Raw genomic sequence first — 18,277 nt, forward strand, 5'->3', positions numbered from 1 at the left:
TGTTGGCGGAGGTAGCTGGAAGCCATCCTCCAAAGCCATCAGCCTCCTTGTGCCCTTTGAGGGCTGGGGGTTGTTGGAGTGGTGGGTGTGCAAGGGGAGAAAAGCAGCTGAAAGCACGAGAAGCGATCACAAGGGCAGCCTCAAAAGCAAGAGGGATCCCAGGGAGGTAGGGCAGGCTTGGAAGGAAGGCTTGGAGGTGGCCAGCAGGGAATTGCTGACTACTTACTCCGTCCTGATTTGAAAAAGCCACCAGGTGGGACAGAGTATGCTGGAGGGATGGGGCAGTGGGCAGAAATAACCCATTAGGATCCAGCTCATCACATGTGTGGATCCTGGGAGCTCAGGTTTTTCATCGCCACACCAACCCACTTCTTTTGATGTTGCAGGATTCACTGGCATTTGATACTTCTCATGATGCCCTGGCCAGCACTGAGGTGACAGAAGAAGCACAGAGCCTGGAGGTGGAGGCCCAGTTCAGGGTGCCAGTGTCTGGAGGACTCCCTAAGGTGAAAATAAAGAGCAGAGCAGATGAAGTGTAGTTATGTAGACCTGTGCTCCTGTCTGTCTGGTCTGCTGCAGAAAAAATACTAAGAGATTGCACATCAAATGTGTACCAGCTGCCTGTGAGCTCCCAGTCCATGCTTCAGTGATGCCTCCTGCTGATCTTCATCCTCCCTTTCCACCCAACCACAACTCATCCTTCTCTTCTGAGCAAAACACCAGCCCCCGTTGGGCTGGTTTCAAGCCATCCCCGTGCTGGTTATCTGTTGAACTTGCCCTGCAACTTCTCTTCACTTGGAAGCTGTAATCTAGGTGCATCTCTCCTGCCCCAGCAGGGATGGATCCAATCCTGCAGTCAAATTAGATTAAGATTGCCCAAGAGAGGAGTCCCTGCTATGACTCCATAGCTCTCGTTTGCTTGAGTAACCAGGCTAATTGCTAGAGATAATCTAGTCACCTGCATCCTTTGCAATTGCAAGTAATAGATAGTTTGTGTTTATGGGAATTAGGAATTTATTAGCAATGTTAAGTCTTAATCTCCATACTGCACCCAAGTTCCAATGTGGTGCAGCACACCTACTTGAATTCAATATCAGAGAGCTGTATCCAGGTCACCTCTCATAGCTGCTGGAGGAGTCATGGATCTTAATTTGCTGATACTAGACGGTCCTGATAAGAGATAGTTCAGGAAATAGTGCCTGCAGCTGCAGTGGGGCTTTTCTCATCCTCTTTTTATGACAGCCAAGAAGTGACTCACTCTCCATAAACACTTGTAGGTCACTGGTAGGAAATGCTGCCTTTAAATGGAGCACAAGAGCTGTGGGGGTGTTGGAACCAGCTCCTGATGATTTTATCTTCCTCTGTGGTTGGTTCAGTGATGACCCAGTTGCTCAGGTTCTTAGACAGGGTGAGACAGGCTCATCCCCTCTCAGCTCCAGGCTCCTGCTGTGACCTCAGGTGAGACACGTTGCTTTTTTAGATCATCACAACCTGGATGATAGCGTTTTAGGGGCTTGAGGGGGGATGGAGTGCTCACCAGTAGATGTGTTTGCACCAAGAGACACAAACTGGACGTATGCCAGCAACCCTGGAGACATCATTGCTGGGATTTGGGGTACAGAGACAACGAAGCTGTCTCTGTTGGGCTTTTGAGCCCAGTCTAATCTGGCAGGAAGGGTTGGGGACCTCTCCGCTCACCTGGGCCAGCCTATCTAGGCTGGACTTCAACCAGAGGGCAAAGGGGGTCAAAGCAGCCCTCTAACCCACGGGGGATCCTTGCAGTCTGTCCCAGCCCATCCTTATCGGCGCTTCGCAAATAAGATGCAAGAGAGGTCTTGACGCCTTGGCTCTCCAGCCTTGTCCTGCTGTCTCTGAGCACGTGATTGAATACATCACAGTGTTGATAAAGCAGTGTACTGTGGGTGATATCTTGACTTAGAAAAAGCAGTAACTTTCTTTGTCTCCACAGGGTTTATCTGCTGGTGGTTCTGAACCTGAGTACCAGTTCCTAGGAAACCCTTCTGAGTCTCTGGAGAAAACATCTGAGGAAAGAAGGAAGGAGAGAGATTCAGGAGGGACAAACACTTCTCTCAGCACTGTATGTAAATGCCTGTTCAGTGACTTCTAATTATTTTTCCATTTGTGCTAATTTAATAGATACAAAGGAGTTACATTTCTCAGAGGTTGATTGGACAAAACATTGCGATTCCGTAAGTTTTGCCCCTATTTTACTGCAGTGAAAAGCTGAGTTAGGGAAAGGATAAGGATCTCGTCATGAATCAGTGTCAGAGCTTGGGAAAGGGTCTTGTTTTCCATCTGCTGCTGTGGTAATTAGTGAGACTGTGTTGTCACTTACCCATCACCCTCTTCAGAGCTTGGCTGTGCCCCCACTGCGCCCAGAAGATGATCTGCAAGGAAGCCAGTCCATGGAGCTTCTCAAGGCCTTGGAGGAGAGGGTGGAAGGACAACCACAACAGGATACCAGCCATGTATGTCTTCCCCAGCAGTTCTGGGGAGTAAAACAGTGTGGAGATAAGTGATAGACTGGAAGGGACTGGCCTGCACATCTCTCACCCAGTGCTGAGTCCTGGGGCAGCTCCCCCCACATCCCTGGAGGACACCACTGCTCAGACCGGGGACCTGGGCAGGAGGCTGATGGCCAACCTTGTCCTTTGCATACAGGCAGGGAAGTGGGAGCCCCCCAGAATCCTTGGCAAATGTTGTGTTGGTTAATTATCCACTTTTCAGGGAGGTGGGGAAAAAGGACAACCTCCTTCTACTCTGAATCCATCTGACCACAGCATCCATCCTATTATTTGGGTTTGGTTGATTGCATAGTTGAGGATTCTCAATACTTTTTTAAATCAGACTTGCAATCCTCCAGGGACAGTGCAGACCCCAGACAAGGAATTTAAGATATGCCCCCTGGCAAGATATTTCCTTTTCCATCTTACTTTCCACAGATGTCTCAGAATAGTCCACAGACTCTCAGGTTTCCCTGCACAGTGTTAAGTGTTTTAGACCCTGATATGCACTGTCCTGGGCTCAGCTCTAGAGTGCAGAGTCTGACTCTCTTAAAGAAGAGGATTTCAGGGTCCAAGCAGGAATTTGGGGACTTTCTTCTTTTTAAGGACTCACCAACAGGAGTAAATTGTAATTTAACAAGCCTTTGTGGGTCAGCTGAGATAAGGTGACTGTCCCAGAGGAAACATGATGCAGGGCGACACACCTTACCTCTTCCTTCAAGGTCTGACTCTTAAAAGTTGAAGTGGTTTGTTACTGCACTTCAGCTGAAGGATGGTAGCAAAGCAGAGGTTTCTTCCATAGTCAGGAGGTAGAAGTGCTTTACAAGCGCATGTGTACATACCCTCTAAGACATGTTATATAATTTTCAGCAAAGTTGGAGGGTGCATCTGGGCTGGTAGCATCAGTTATCACAGCTCAGCTGATGGGCAATAAGTTGTGGTGTTGCTGTAATGTGATTGTGTGAGCCCTAACGCTCCATTTCACTTTTTTTTTTTTTTTTCTGCCCTCCTGGGCATGTATGTTCTGAGAGCCCAAACCGTGCTCCACTGCCATGTACCAAACCCAGCACCCTCCAGTTTGAACATCACTATAAACGTAAGTGCACAGCCCGGCCCAGCTGTGAGACCCTGCCCTGACACCACGCATTGAGTGACACAAGCCCCAGTGATGGAGAGAGGGAAAAATGCATTCATCCAGAGGTGTCTGAACACCTTTGCACTCTGATGTGCTCCCGTGTGATGGAGGAAAGGCTGTTTTTGAAAATACTCAGAGACAGGATACCGACAGCCTTAAAAAGCCAACTGAAAAATCCCTTGGATGTTTGCTTGTAGCTACAGACACAGTTGCTGCTAGGAACAGCGTTATTTCTAGGAATAGCAATGAGGGAGTAGCTCAAAGTGGGGAGACCCTGTCGGAGGAAATCTTGCTCTGATTTAGGCAGTCTGCTGAACACTTGCTTCTGCTCCCATCGCTTTTAGCTGTCTCCCAGCTGGATCTGGATTAATCCCGGCTGGATTAAACACCACGCTGAAGCACGGAGCTGGAACACACGATGTTGCAGCAGCCACGAGAGGGCTCCCGGCACACACACACCCACACACACCCACCCACCCCCATCCCACACAGGCGTGTACGGGTGTGAACTGCAGCTCTGGGGACGGTGGCCTGTGCCATGAGCATCCAGCAGCTCTGTTTCACCTCCTGGATGCGCCCGTTCCCTTGGCTGAGCATGGTTAAAATGGAGAGAGATCTGGAAGCAGAGAAGATGGAGCCCAACCCCCCCAATTTCTTGGAGAACAGGCTCCAGGGCCCTGCCTGAGGTGGGAGGTTTTTGGTGTCCTGCTCTCCAAAGTAGGTAGAGCTCAGTCCCTAAGGACCTGCACCCAGAGACCATGAACTTGGGGGAGGTCCTGACTTTCCATTCGAAACTATGGATTTTAGCCACACTGGATGCTCTTTGTGAGCAAATTTATGGCTTCACACGTGCCCTTGTGTGGAGTCATTTAATAAATCAGACCCACCACAGACACAGCATCTTCTTCCTCGGCGAAACAGGAGTGACCCCTATTTGCTGGGTGTCTGAGATATAAGTGCATCCGTGTGCCCAGACACCATGGTCATGGCACTGGGAAGGAAAAGGGACCATGTGACCATGCCAAATGTGACATTTGGGCAGAAAGAAGAACTGTCCTCTGTCACCAGGAATGTAAGCAATTCATTTAATCCCTGCATCCCAAGGACCACAAACAATCTCTGTGGCCTGATTGGGATGTCACCTTTTATTTTAAAGCCCCATGCCTGCATCCCAAGGACCAAAAGCAATCTCCGTATCCTGTTGGGGATGCCACTTTTTATTTTAAAGCCCCATGGGAAGTGCAGAGCAGAGCCACAAAACTGATTTGTAGGTGGCTTGCAGGCTCATTTATCACGAGAGACCTAAACCCAGCTATTTCTTAGCCAAACTCAGGGTGCTTGAGATGATTTGATTTATGCATCAAAGATTTTTTTGCAGGGAGGAGATGTCAAATGTTAAAGGGCTCTTTAATCTTGCGGTGAAAGGCAGGAGAGCTGGAGGGAAGAAACTAAAGACTTATAATTCAAATGGGAAATTAGAGCTCAAGCTGATTAACCCTGGGAGCAGGCTGGAAGAGATGGGACAAGGCAGCGATTCCCTGACTGTCACTGCCTGAGTTATCCTGGGGGGGGGGAAGTTTGCACTTTGGGTTTATAGAGTTGATCTCCTGCCCCATTTTGGGCTGGTGTTGAAGAGCCCTGCAGATTAGCGCGTGCAATATCGGTGCCATCCGACAGCGATGCTGCATTTATGTGTTTGGCAATAATTACTGGTGTAATTCTGCAACCTGATATTACCAGTCACCTTTTACTGAATGCCAGCCCGGAGGATTCCCCATCAAATGAAGACAGGCCGATAGAACCGCCCTTTCTGCTCTCGTGTCCGATGATCCCCATTTTGATAGGGGCATTGGTAAAAGTGTAACAGCTGCCAAAAGCTTTTTAGGGCCCTTCAAACCCCCTAGCACACTGGGATCTACACCCCAAGGCATTTCCCTCGGTTGCATTTGGTATGAAATCCCCTTTATCCTCAGGAGGAAGGAAGAATGTGTGCAAAGGGAGGGAAACAGCAGCAGCCCCTCTCTCCCTGCAGCTCCTGCATCCTCTCACCCCACAGTTCAGCTCCTGCGGCCAAACTGAACTTCAGCAAAGGGAGCGAAATGGAGCCGGTTGTTTTCCTGTCAGCAGCAGCTCTAATCACAAATTTTACCTGTTAAAAGGTTCGTGGGGCCCTAGAGAGAAGCAGCCTGTAATAGCCCAAGAGCTTCATCTCAGAGCTGCAATTTCTGGCTGGCAGGAGTTAATGGGGGAAGCAAATTAACTGGTATAAAGAGGCCGGATGAGCCCAGGTACACGTGCCTGTGTGAGAAGTGGTGGCTGGTTACTCTTTCCATGGATGAGCCACTTCTTTGGTGTTACAGGACTGTACCAGCCAATTCCTGCCTCCTCTCTCTCCCATCTCCCCTCCAGTTAAGCTTCCTCATTTTGGGAGTTAATTCAGATAAATGTCCCTGGTTGTCCCCATGTGGATAAACCCATAGTCACTTCATTTTCCTACTTGATATCTTCTTGGCCTTTTCTATTTCCCTCTTTCCTGTACCTCTTTCTTTGCAGGAATATTTTCCTCTACTCCTTTTTTGATTTCCATTTTTCTCTTTCTCGACCTAATTTTATCTGTTCCTTTCCTCCTTTTTATCCCTTCTCTCTTTTCTTTTTTACTCTGCCACCTGCCATCAGTAAATCACGCCTTCAGAAAGCAGCAGACTTTCTACTTTTCTTTGAGGTGCCTTATTGCTGGCATCTCAGAGCAGGAAACTGCTAAAATTGCGGAGGAATTGCAGAACGGAGGAGGGTTATTATCCCCTGCAATTTCCCACCACCCCAGTAAATGGCAGCTTTATGAGATCGCATGCATACGGGTCGCCTTCAAAAACCTCGGCGAGGTCTCGGCAACCCGTGGGCTTGCCTCGCCGCTGCCGTGTGACGCTTGTTCGCACGCCTGCGAGTTGAAGGCGGGCCCGTGCTAAATAGCAGCAGGGTTTTACAGACGGTGGGAATGCGTCTTGGTTTGGGCTGAAATAGAGTTAATATTCCTTTTCGGGGACTAGAGGAGTGCTGTGTTTTGGATTTAGCTTTGGGGTTGGTATGGGAAGAATGCCGATAGCACACTGATGGTTTCAGCTGCTACCGAGACTTCGAGGACTCTCCGACTCCCCACGTCCTGCCCGTGCGCAAGGGCGCAGGGAGGGAGCACGGACAGAGCACCAGCCCCAAACTGGCCAGTGAAATATTCCATATCATGGCACGTCATGCTCACTGTATAGAGGAGGGGTGGTTGGGAGGGGGCTCTCTCTCTCTCGCTTCCAGGATTGCGATTGTGGGATCTTGGTATCTCGGGGTCGCCGGCCGGGAACGGGCTGGGGATTGGTCAGCGGGTGGGGAGCAATTACGTTGGGCATTGCCTGTTTATATAGTAGTTTTTTTTTTTTCCGCATCATCATCATTGTTCTCGTTATATTGCCATTATTAAACTGTTCTTATCTCAGCCTGCGAGTCTCCCTTCACCCCTCTAATCCCCAGGTGGGGAGGGGGAAGGGAGGGTGACCACCTGCGGGGGTTGGGTGCCGACCAGCCCCAAACCACGACAGCACGCAGAGGAGCTGTGGCCCAGCGCAGGATGGACGGGAACGTCCACAGGAACTCATCTGATGGTGCCGTCTGGCCCACCCAGGTCACCTCTGCGTAAAGCTGGGAGACGGTTCTCTAGCTTGTCCCACAAAAACCACCCTAGACGGGCACTCCCCTGAGCAATCTGTGCCAGCGCATCACTGACCTGTCTTTTGTTCCTCCTCCTGTCGTCCTCGCTATCTTGCAGTAAAGAATTTCAATTTTAATTGGACCAAAATAATATTATTTTTTTCCCTTACGTATTTTGGTGAGTCAGAATCTTCCTGCAATCATTAGCCACTAGGTGAAATTATCATCCAGCTAGTTAAAATCCACCAAAACAGGACTATCATCCCTGAAAACCTGACACTATAACATCCAGGTCTGGACTAACCAGCATTTCCTGGAAATCCTTCATTTAGGATTTATTTTTCCTTAACTTTAACCATCTAAAAATCTCAACACGTCCTTCTAGGTGAAATTAATTGAGATGGGTCTGAGTCTTTGTTTCTGCAACAAAAAATGTGTTAATGGTGCTACATAACTGCATCCCATCCTGATTTTTCCCTCTCCTTCATGTGCTCCTGGCGGGTCTCAGGTGTTTGGGTGCAAGGACGTGCCCAGCTTTCTTCTGTTATAAATAAATCCACTTCTTTTTTGCTTTCATATCAAAATATTCCCCAAAGCTACACTGCAGTGTTTCCACTGTGTGGTTCAAGGAATAATTGCTGTACCCCGAGATACTGAGCAGCTAGGAATATTATAATTTTTACAACAGCAAGTAGATAATTCACCGTTGCTAATATGGAAAAGAACAAGCAATTTATGAGCCAGGCCAGTAACTATTTGTGCAGTCTTCACTGTGTGTGCCTTAAATAGATATCAGCCAAAAGCATGAGCGCTGCAAACATCACCAAGTGGCAGATTAACATGTAGACATTAATAGGCACTAATAGCTGTCTTATTCCAATCATTAAATGTATAGCAGGTGTGTCACTCGGGCATGGCTGGTGCAGGGAGCCATTTAAAGTTCAAAGTTGCAATATTTTAGGTGGGTTTTATTTCTTTGAAATAGCAGTAAATAATTAATTGCACAGTTAATATTATAATATATATAATATTAGGCGTTCAGCAGGATGCTGTTTCCCTTCCCACAGGAAAATGTGAATTCAGACGATGGCTCTGCACTCCCAAGGCACGTGAGAGCCAGGAGATCTCCTGTGCACGAGAGGCCCGCGGTAAAGACCCCATTTCACCGCGGTGGCTTCGGGCTGGCCTGTGTGCAAGAGCAGAACCATCGGTGTGATCCAGGAGGAAGCGGTGACCCTTCGTTGTTGGCTCCATCCCAGGTTCATCCACCCGGTGCCCGGGGAGCTCGGAAATCCCCATCTGGATCCACGGTGAGTCAAGACCCTGTACAAGGGTGTCTTCAAACACATGGACGCAAGGGGAACCCCAACTGCCTACTTGTGCAAAGTCACGATGAGTGTAGAGGGGGGGGGTGTGAAAGGTTAGTGATAAATATTAATAAATAAAGCAAGAAACAGCTGCTGCAGAAGCTGTCTCTCTTGGCAGAGCAGATTGTTCTCCCTGTATCTGGCAAGGGAAATGCGATCCTCGGAAAACAGAAGTAGGGAAAATCAAACTTAATCAGTGAGGGAACATAATAACCAGGTTCATGGGGAAAGCAGCATAACTGGAGAGTCTTCTGTGTCCTGAAAGTTTAGAAGATATTTTCAAGTGTGTTTAAATGTGTAAATATACGTGTGTACTTCTAAACACATACATTTCTGACACACCTGCACAATGACATTGTTGACTTCAACACACTATGCCAGAAATGGAAAGTGAAAAGAGTTGATTTTTGCAAAATTTAAGAGAGAAAGGCCTATTTCCAGGACTTAGCGATGAAAAATTCTGACCAACAGGTTTTCCCTAAGTTTGAACGAATTACTTTAAAAGCAGTGAGTGACCCTCGCCCTGCGTTCCCAAGAGGAATGGCAGCGCTGAGCTGAGCTCATCCGCACCATGAGAAAAAACATCTTCTCATAGCCCTCCATAAAGGGCCAGGGTTAAGGTGGGGCATCTGTGCCGTGGCCAAAAGCCTGGTACTGCGGCATTTCTTGGTTCAGGGACCCTGACAGCCCATATGCAATGGGCAGCACCAGCTCTCAGATGTCCCATCCGGGCTGGAGCAGATCAGAAGGAGCCTGGAGGCCACCTCATATCCAACCAGGAGACCTTCAACGGGGTTCTCGTGATCCCCAGTAACACACGGCTTCCCTGTGAGATGCCTCCAGCCTCCCCACTTGCTGCCTAACATCTCGCCACTCAGAGATGTTTTTTCCATGGCTCATGGGTGAAAAGTTTCTCCGACTGCTCTCACACTTTCCTCTTTTCTTTTTTGATTCAAGGCATACCCAGGCTCTCACCACCCAAGGAGAATTAAGGTACAATGTTCATGTTGTACTCCTTATCACAGCTGTGTGTGGTGAGGATGCAGCTGATCCTTTCTCCCATCACACCGCATCCCAGCCTGGTTCTATATGTGCATTTTTTTCCATACAGAAGGAGGAAACTGGCCCTTCAGATCCACCTTCCCATGGCCAAAAGGTCAGTGCCTTTGTTTCACCTTTTAATGCAGATACCCAACGGCACATGCGAGGGGAGTCAGGATATTGATCCATCTCCCAAAGCAGTGTCATTTGGAGGCTGAGGAATCACGGGTGAAAATTGGCCAGGCCAGTGTGTTCAAGAGGTAGTAATCAACAATTTCAGCCATTGGTGTAATGAGCAGAGATTCCAGGCTTGAACTTATAGAAGCTGATCCAAACATGGGGTTTGTGTTTTGGGGATCCTCAATAATTTTGTCCTCTGTGGACTTCTTCTGTCTCCCCCAATCTCATGGCATCCTTTAACATCCGCAGTATCCCGGGGCAGGGAGACCCTCAGCTTATCACTCATAGCTGGCCCTTACTCTGCAATTTATATTTTCTCTCTCTGCATTTCCACTGCACAGGATAGAAGGGATGAGGTCAGGAACATCCCCAGTCTGGTCTGGGAATGCAAGTGGTGGAAATGAGGGGTTCCTCCACAGATGTTTGTCAAAAGCCGATGCAGGAATGAGGGCAGCACCCACCTGATCCAAAGAGAGAAGGAAAAATTCCTCATTATAATGCAATGCATGTTTGCAATTGAAGGGGTTGCCTGTTGTTTTCCAGGGAGAAATGGGTGCTCCAGGAATCCGTGGAGACAAAGGAGAAAAGGTAGTGTTAGCACTTTTCTGGCCTGAACCTCTGAGACCAGGAGAAGGCTCTCTGTGCTAGGAGGGTCTGGAAAGGGAGAGGCAGCTGGGGATGTGCTGATGGAGAGGACATTCGGGGTTTGTGGGAGACTGTGCTGATATAAATGGGGATTGCCACAGTCCCACCTTTATCCCTGAACACGGTAGCGTGTTTCTGTTCCCTCCCTTCAAGCAATGCTAACACACATCTGCCATGTGCTCAGGAGGAAATGCCAAAATTCAGGGGGTTTGCCTGATGTTCGCTTTCTGCCGGATCAGTGAACTAACCCAGGTGACAAACAAGCAAACGCCAGCCCTGACACAAGGGCAGAGATGGAAGAAGGGCCACACAAAACACCATTTCATGAACACTTTTGGCAGCAAAGGCTTTTAGGGACCAAATGGCAGATCTGGGGTGGTGGGACCCAGATATTGAGGAGAAAATCAGACAAGGCAGGGTTGTTATTAAAAGGCATAGCCCGATGGGGAGGGGGTATTTTACACGGGCTACCATTTTAATACCTGTTTGGTGCAGCACCCTGGGGATACAAGAATGAGAAGGGAGAGACAGAGGGGAAGTGGCTGGAAGGTGGATGGTTTTTGTCTTGCAGGGGCAGCCTGGGGAGATGGGGGAACCTGGAGAAAAGGTGAGCTGTGGAGTCGGTATCAGCAGCTGGAGCAGTACAGCATTACCAGCTAAGCGGCCCAAATCCAGAACTGGAGGTTGCCATTGGAAAGTCAAAATCTGTTGGGTCAAGCCAATACTCCATCTCTTGGGAGGAGCGCGGCTCTGTGTTAGGGCATTTGTCTCTTCCCCGGTCACGCAGCCACTGCCCACCTCCTCTGGGGAAAAGAGGTGGAGGTCAGAGGAGCCGCTTGCTCCATGCTACCGTAGGCTATGAGCACAACTGGAAACCTTTGCTCTTTCTGGGCTTTGCACTGAGGTGGTACTTCACATGACCTCTCGCACAGGCTTGGAAACTCTCTCTTTATTTCACAGGGCACCAAAGGAGACAGAGGTGAAAATGGTCAAAAGGTAAAGAACAACGTTGGTACCACAGTCAGGGGCGTCTCTTCTTAAACTGTGGGAGCTTGCCTCCTGTTCTCCCCCCTCCTTTTGCATACCTAACGCTTCCATCTCAGGGGCCAGTTGCTCGCTAGGGACCCGGTGTCTCTCTGTTGACTAGGGAGGGATTCCAGATGGCTCCCATAGACAGGACACCTACCTTATAAATAAATAATGGCAGAAGATCAGAGTCTCGCCCATAGCCCTCTGATACCACCTCAGTAATATTCCTGCAACTCAGCTCCCTCTTTTCTAAAGCTGTTTAAATGATCTCATCAGCTTTGTCTCTTCAGGTCAGATAAGACTTCACATCATCTAGAGGAGATATGATGGTCAGTGAGGGCTCTGTAGAAACCCTCAGTGTCGGATCAGCTTTGAGGGACTTCAGCTGAGTGTCCAGGGAGCAGCATGAAGCAAGCTGTCATTTTGATGATCCCACAGTGGAAGGAGTGATCTTGGTTATTCCTGATCTTCTCTTCACAGGGAGAACCAGGAATTGGGTTCAGAGGTCCTGTTGGTCAGGCTGGGCCACCTGGATTTAAGGTAAGTATTTATTCTCTTCTAGATAGGATCTCACTTGTCCTTTTCTGGGTCTTTCTCTTTGTAGTCCTTGCTTTCCACCACTGGATATGGAGCACTGGCTGCAGCTACAAAGATAAAGCACCAAAGCCAGTCCCAGACACACCATCACATGGGTCTGGGACAGAGGGAGTACTCTGTGTCCTCCACAGGGCCATTTCAAAGCAGGTGAAATCCAGAGGGTAAATATCATAGAATCATAGAATGGTTTGGGTTGGAAAAGACCTTTAAAGGTCATCTAGTCCAACCCCCCTGCAATGAGCAGGGGACATCTTCAACTAGATCAGGCTGTGAAATATGGCTGTGAAAAAAGATCCGGGGAATTGTGGTCTCAGCAGAAATGCGTTTCTGTGATCCCCTGGGATGTTGCAGGTCTGCAGGGTTTGAATTCACTGGAAAGCTCTGGAGGTCTGCAGGTAGGGACTCCCTGCTTAGCAAGCCATGGTACAGCCCTTTCTCCAGCTCTAGGACCTCTCTTATGGACCAGGGCCGGAGCAGGTAGCCCCAGTTTTGTGTACCAGTCATGTGAATTCAGAGAGACACCCCAGGCTTTCTCCAGGACCTTTAGGGGGACAGTTAATCCCGCCAAAGATCCAAATTCTTTGTGATTCACTCAACAGGGTGAGCCAGGGGCCCCAGGACCTCCAGGAGCTCAGGGTATCCAGGGTATTCGCGGCAATGCCGGCATCCCCGGGTCACAGGGGGGCAGAGGAGCTCCAGGTCTGCCTGGGATGCCAGGACAGAAGGTAGGTGGTGTGAGGTGATGGGACATCATGTGTTAGCCACCTCAAGGTGAGAACAGCGATGGGCCTACTGACACTGGCTACAGCAGGTGTCTACTGTGGGTCAAGCCCCCACCTATCCAGGTCTCCAGCCCATGAACCTATACATAGTCAGTGAAGAGAAGTAGGAATGAAACATGGCTGCAAAAGGAGAGGTAACAGCATTTATTAGACCAACTGATGTGGTTAGGGAGAAAAAAGTCTAAAAGATTTGGTACAGGGGGATGTCCTTCAGTTTTTTTTAAAAAAAAAAAGAAAAAAAAAAAAAAAGAAAGAAAAAAAAAAAAACCCAAAACAAAACAACAACAACAAAAAAACACAAAAAATAAACACAAACAAAAAACAAATAAAAAACCAATGGAGCTCCAAGCAAGGTGGGGACCTGTTACTATTCTTTTAAATTTAGTGATGTGACTTGGTGGGAGTACTGGGAAGAAAAGGGGTGGCAATAGCACAGGGGATGTCAGCAAGGGATTTTGGGGGTCATTAGCCTGTGGGAACAGAGGGAGGAATGGGTAAGTCTCATTGCAGGGATATAGAGGCTTAGCTGGAGGTGGGGTGGGGGACAGCATTATGCCTAAACTCTGGGTCTCGGTGTAGCTGGAGTCCTCTCACCTCTACAACAAGAGGCCCACACAAGGACGTTACTCCTCCTGCTTGCTGCCAGGGCAGGGAACATCTCGAGGCACCAGCTCCTGCTTTCTGTCTGGTGTGGGGAGAGCAGGACCTTTCCCATCAGGGTTTTCTCCTCCTTAAAGAATTTTGTTTTCAAGGGGGAGCGTGGGAAGAGAGGCCGGAATGGATTTCCTGGGCCCGCAGGACCATCAGGATCCCCAGGAAAAGAGGTGACTTTTGTACATTGCCCTTGTGTCTTTTGAGCAGCAGAGAGATGGCTGAGGGAGAAGTTGAGGCCCTGGTACCTGGGCTGGGTGTGCTTTCATTTCCTGAAGAACTGGGACAGGCAGAAGAGCACTGGGGACTTGCAAAGCAAAGTTCTCCCTTCTCTTTTGTTTTCCTTGCCTTACAGGGAACTCCAGGGACACCTGGACCCAAAGGCAACAAGGTCAGTGCCAACCTGCCAGGCAGGTCACAAGCAGCTGAGTTTCTGGGGTGGAAATGGGACAGCACACAACCCTCCCCTGGCTCCTATCCCTGACCTCATCCAACTTCATCCCTCTTTCACCCTCATGCCCTTCTTCCCCATGGTTCCTGGAGCATCCTCCAGAGAGAGCAGCAGAATGGAAGTGAGCCTCCTGACTCTTTCTGTGACTTTTATATCACGGCCAAATTAATCTGCAGTCGTGTGATGTGGTGTCCTTGCTCCATATGAGAGCTCTGGGGTTCTCTGTTCTGCAGGGAGAAATCGGCATTGGAGCAGCTGGCCCAAGAGGTCCTCGTGGACTGCCTGGCCCTCGGGTAAGTCCCTCCACAAATGTTCCTGCCTCGGCTTCTTGCAACCTACCCTCTTTTAGAGGCAGCTTTATACCATCACCTCCCACTCACCCATTTTAGAAGACGCCTCAAGGGCTGATTTCAGAGCCCTCCTTAATTTTTCACCAGCCAGATTTGGTGGTGATGAACACTGCTATGCCCAGCTGGAGCTGGCACTGACCAGAATCTGTCCACATGTTGCAATTAGCATCTCCTCCGTAATTAGACACCCTCAAGCCCTGCAGGTCACGCTGGCCAACAGCACGGCCAAGTGAATCCTGCCTCACCAACTGTGTTGGCTCTGCTCTCACTGGCTGGATGGGAGCATTGAAGGCAATATCTACACCCCTACATCTGTGTTTTAATACTAGAAGCTCGCTGAGGAACCACCTCGGTTTTGTATGCTTTGAGCATGCTACCTGCAAGCTCGTTCAGAAATCTGCCTCCAGCTTTTTTATCGCCACTCCCTTCTTTCCTCCTTGTTATCCTGGCAAAGGGAAACCAGCTCCCATCATCCTTGGGGCAACAACATTAATTTTTCCTCATGCTGAGAAGTTTTGGTCTCCTTCTGGCAAAGACCCCAGGGAGACCATCCTGAGTTGTAATCAGAGGCCGTGTTTCATTTTGCTGCTTCTGTCGCTGTCCCACGACTGCTGATTTTATGCTGCAATCCATTTAGACAAACTCCCCATCTGCCAGCAGAACTGTTCAATGAGGCCCCTGAGACAAAACACTTAATGAGAATGTCAACAGCTGTGAAAGGTCTGGGGTAAACCTCGCTCAGGCTTCATTATCTGAAGGAAATGATGAAATAATGTTTCTGCTCTTCTGACTCTAGCATCAATCTAAAGTGAATCACAGAATCTCAGGTTACATTGGCTTTATATGAGAGATCTAAATTTGGCCTTACAGGACGATGCCGAAGTCTAGGCATCTTAAAGACAGATAAGTCTTGTAGGATCTACCTAGGGAGGTAATAAAAGGACTTCATAGACCCACCACCTATCCCTCGTAGCAAGGCTTATAAGGAGTCAATAGCACACTTAAAGGGAAGCTCAGAACAAGGTCTGCAGCATCTGGAAACCACAGCTGGGTGTGAAGATAAGCCCCACATTGGTCTTTAAATGCACAAGTCACTGTTGAGCAGTTGACTGATGGCCTCTTCCTTCTGAAAGTCAATAGTATGAGTTCTAGGTGAATTCCTGGCTGCCTTATTTATCGTGGTGAGTCCTGCTGAAATCACATTCAGCAATGAGTTACGAATGCGCAGAAAAGCTATAGAGCCCTCTAATCAGGGGGAAGAAATCTCTCTGTCCCAGGAACATCTCAGACCTCTGTCCCTTGTTGGTCATGCCTTTGTAAGTACATCCTGGGGAGGGACACACCAGGTCGTTCAGCCTCAGATACTTCTTCTGAGCTAGTCCTTCCAGAGCCTCTCTATACCAATGGAGAGGAAGAGACACCTTTTCGGAGTGACTTATATCATGCTAAATCAGGTGCAGATCATCTCACAAATGCCTGGTTCTCTCAGGGACTGAGGAGAAGCTGAAGCTTGAAGCTTCAATCTGGCTGAAGCATTATTCTCTAAGTACTGCAGTGTCTACCTGCAGTGACATGTGGATGATCTCAAGCCCTTTAAGCTCTTTGATCCAGATCCATAGGAGCATTAAGACACCTGATGGAGGTATAAGTGAAGGGGTTGGACAACTCCTTTGAGGGCCTGGGTTTCTGCATGCTTAATTGCTGCTGTCCCCAAGTGGGATGGTTTGCAGAGTTGGGACTGTGCGTGTTGCATTTCTCTTTGTTGATGGCCATCACTACCCCTCTCTGTCCTAACAGGGTGACGAGGGCATCGTGGGAGTCCGGGGCCCCAGTGGCACAATGGTGAGCATTAAAATAGCACCGAGGGCTACAGTGGACCCAGGGCTGGCGAAATCCCCATGAACAATTAAAGAAATAAATGGGTTGATGCTTTCAGTGAGAAATAGAGACTTTGGGAACCTGAATTCCGATGTTCAGTCGGGATGAGTGAGTGTAAATCCTGTAGGCATCTGTGAGACTTAAGGTGTCATGCAGAGCACAATTGCTTTATGCTTCTGTCCATTTGGCTGACTCATCTACAGGCTGCTTTTGAAGTCCTCCTGAAATATTATTCCCTGTCTGTTCTTTTTCATCAGGTCTGCTTGCCTGCATGAATTTCAGGGCCTTGTTCTGTTGTAAATTCCCTTTTCACTGAGAGGGGACTGAGTCAGGGGAGACGCAGATCACAGCCGGTATTTTGACAAACACCTTTTTATTTATTAGGCTGTTATCTCTAATGGAATGAATGTGTTATTACAAGAAGCGTGGGACTTTATAAGTTCCTCCGAGGGCCAAGAGTGGTTGCATTACCAGGTTTCACCCTGGGACCTGATCCCTGAAGGGCTGATCCTCAAGCAAGACTGGCCCTTACACCACAAGGGCTTGCAAAGATGTGTTCCAGTGGTCAGAACAGCAGTGCAAGGCACAGGGAGGGTGGCAAAGCCCAGGTTTTGTGCCCTTTGAGAAGCACCTGTGCTCTGTCTCCTCCTTGACCAGCCTCTCCACGCCCACCCCTGTGATGAGCTGCCAGTCCTGCAGGTGGAAGGTGCCACTTCTCTGCATTTTTATGGGAGGTCACCGGTCCCCAGTTTTGCAAACGGGTTACATCTAGGGTGACCACCATGGCTTTTCAGCTCCCCAGGTGTGGTTCCCATCCTGGCTCTGTCTCCAAGGGCTCTGCCCTGGGGAACATTTGGGGATCCCCATTACCTCCACCTAGGAGAAGCCCTCTGGGAGAAACCCTTCCCCTACACTCTCTGAGAGATGAGGACTGCCTCTCGTTAATGTTAAGGGTACGCAAATCATAGTACGTGACTTGCAAATTGGGGGAGGTTGGCCAAATCTATACCTCTGCCAAGAGATCCCAAGTTTTGCCCAGGACCCAGTGGTGGGCAGAAGCTTAAGGCTAAATTTTCTTTTTGCACCACTGTGTTTCACTTCTCAAATTGCTCTCACGGGGAAGGAAAAGAGAGTAGAGGCTCCTGTGCTGGTCCTACCAGGCAGCTTCTCCATGGTGGAGTGCATCCTTGGAGGCAGCTCTGCCTTCGAGTGGAAGCTGCTCTTTCCTAACGCCTTCCTCCTGCTAGTATTTATCTTCACATGTTGTTTTCTGTTCTTGCAGGGTCTAAAAGGCTTCCCAGGGGTGAAAGGCGAAAGAGTAAGCAACAACCATCTTATCTACACAGTGCCTTGGAGGAAGGCACCGTTGTGAGGAGCCTTTCTCTACAGCAGCCCACACTGCTCATGCCCCTGTTAAAGCATCAGAGATAATTCCAGCATCTTCTGGGGGGGGACTGGGAGGGGACCTTGATCAGGGTGGGGAAGTGTGAAGTGGCATTAGCAGTCCTCTCTACTGGCTGGGCTGAGATGAGTGTGCATGCTGTCTTCATGCGTGCCTAGGTCTTTTTGGAAGGAAGTTTAGGAGCTTGGACAGAAAGGGACCCCTGGTGTGCTCTGGTTGACCCCCAAATGTGCAGGGTTGGGGGAAGAGGGCTAGGGAGCAGATGTCCTGCAGCATCGGTGGGAGGATGACTGCCCACCGGGCAACACGTACCCTTTCATTTGCAACGGTGAGCAGGAGTCCCCTCGGTCCCCTTCTATTACATCCCACTTGTAACCCTTGGAAAGTGCACTCCTGAGAACCGCACCCCAAATGTAAGGGTTGTGTGGTGGGACACTGGGGGAGAGATCTACATGGAGTTCTGCCACTCAGAAGTTCAAGTGCAGTGTCCGCTCTCCTGTCCCCTCCTGGTCCTTGAAGCCTCCCCCTTCTCCTGCTGTCACCACACC

General features: G+C 49.1%; 1 protein-coding gene across 1 annotated transcript in view; it reads left to right on the top strand.

Annotated features, from left to right (window-relative positions):
- The window catches only part of LOC104360885 (collagen alpha-1(VII) chain-like), a 118,517-nt gene that overhangs the window by 66,848 nt on the left and 33,392 nt on the right, over window positions 1-18,277 (top strand). The window contains exons 54-70 of the mRNA XM_032986727.1: window positions 387-506; window positions 1,970-2,098; window positions 2,373-2,489; window positions 8,424-8,504; window positions 8,616-8,666; window positions 9,681-9,716; window positions 9,835-9,879; window positions 10,488-10,532; window positions 11,161-11,196; window positions 11,550-11,585; window positions 12,099-12,158; window positions 12,815-12,940; window positions 13,750-13,821; window positions 14,004-14,039; window positions 14,333-14,392; window positions 16,247-16,291; window positions 17,610-17,645. Of these exons, the coding sequence (XP_032842618.1) occupies window positions 387-506; window positions 1,970-2,098; window positions 2,373-2,489; window positions 8,424-8,504; window positions 8,616-8,666; window positions 9,681-9,716; window positions 9,835-9,879; window positions 10,488-10,532; window positions 11,161-11,196; window positions 11,550-11,585; window positions 12,099-12,158; window positions 12,815-12,940; window positions 13,750-13,821; window positions 14,004-14,039; window positions 14,333-14,392; window positions 16,247-16,291; window positions 17,610-17,645 (1,131 nt within the window). The remainder of the gene's footprint in view (window positions 1-386; window positions 507-1,969; window positions 2,099-2,372; window positions 2,490-8,423; window positions 8,505-8,615; window positions 8,667-9,680; window positions 9,717-9,834; window positions 9,880-10,487; window positions 10,533-11,160; window positions 11,197-11,549; window positions 11,586-12,098; window positions 12,159-12,814; window positions 12,941-13,749; window positions 13,822-14,003; window positions 14,040-14,332; window positions 14,393-16,246; window positions 16,292-17,609; window positions 17,646-18,277) is intronic.

The sequence above is a fragment of the Tyto alba genome, unplaced genomic scaffold (genome assembly GCF_018691265.1).
Source record: "Tyto alba isolate M040663 unplaced genomic scaffold, T.alba_DEE_v4.0 Super-Scaffold_2, whole genome shotgun sequence".
Lineage (NCBI taxonomy): Eukaryota > Metazoa > Chordata > Aves > Strigiformes > Tytonidae > Tyto > Tyto alba.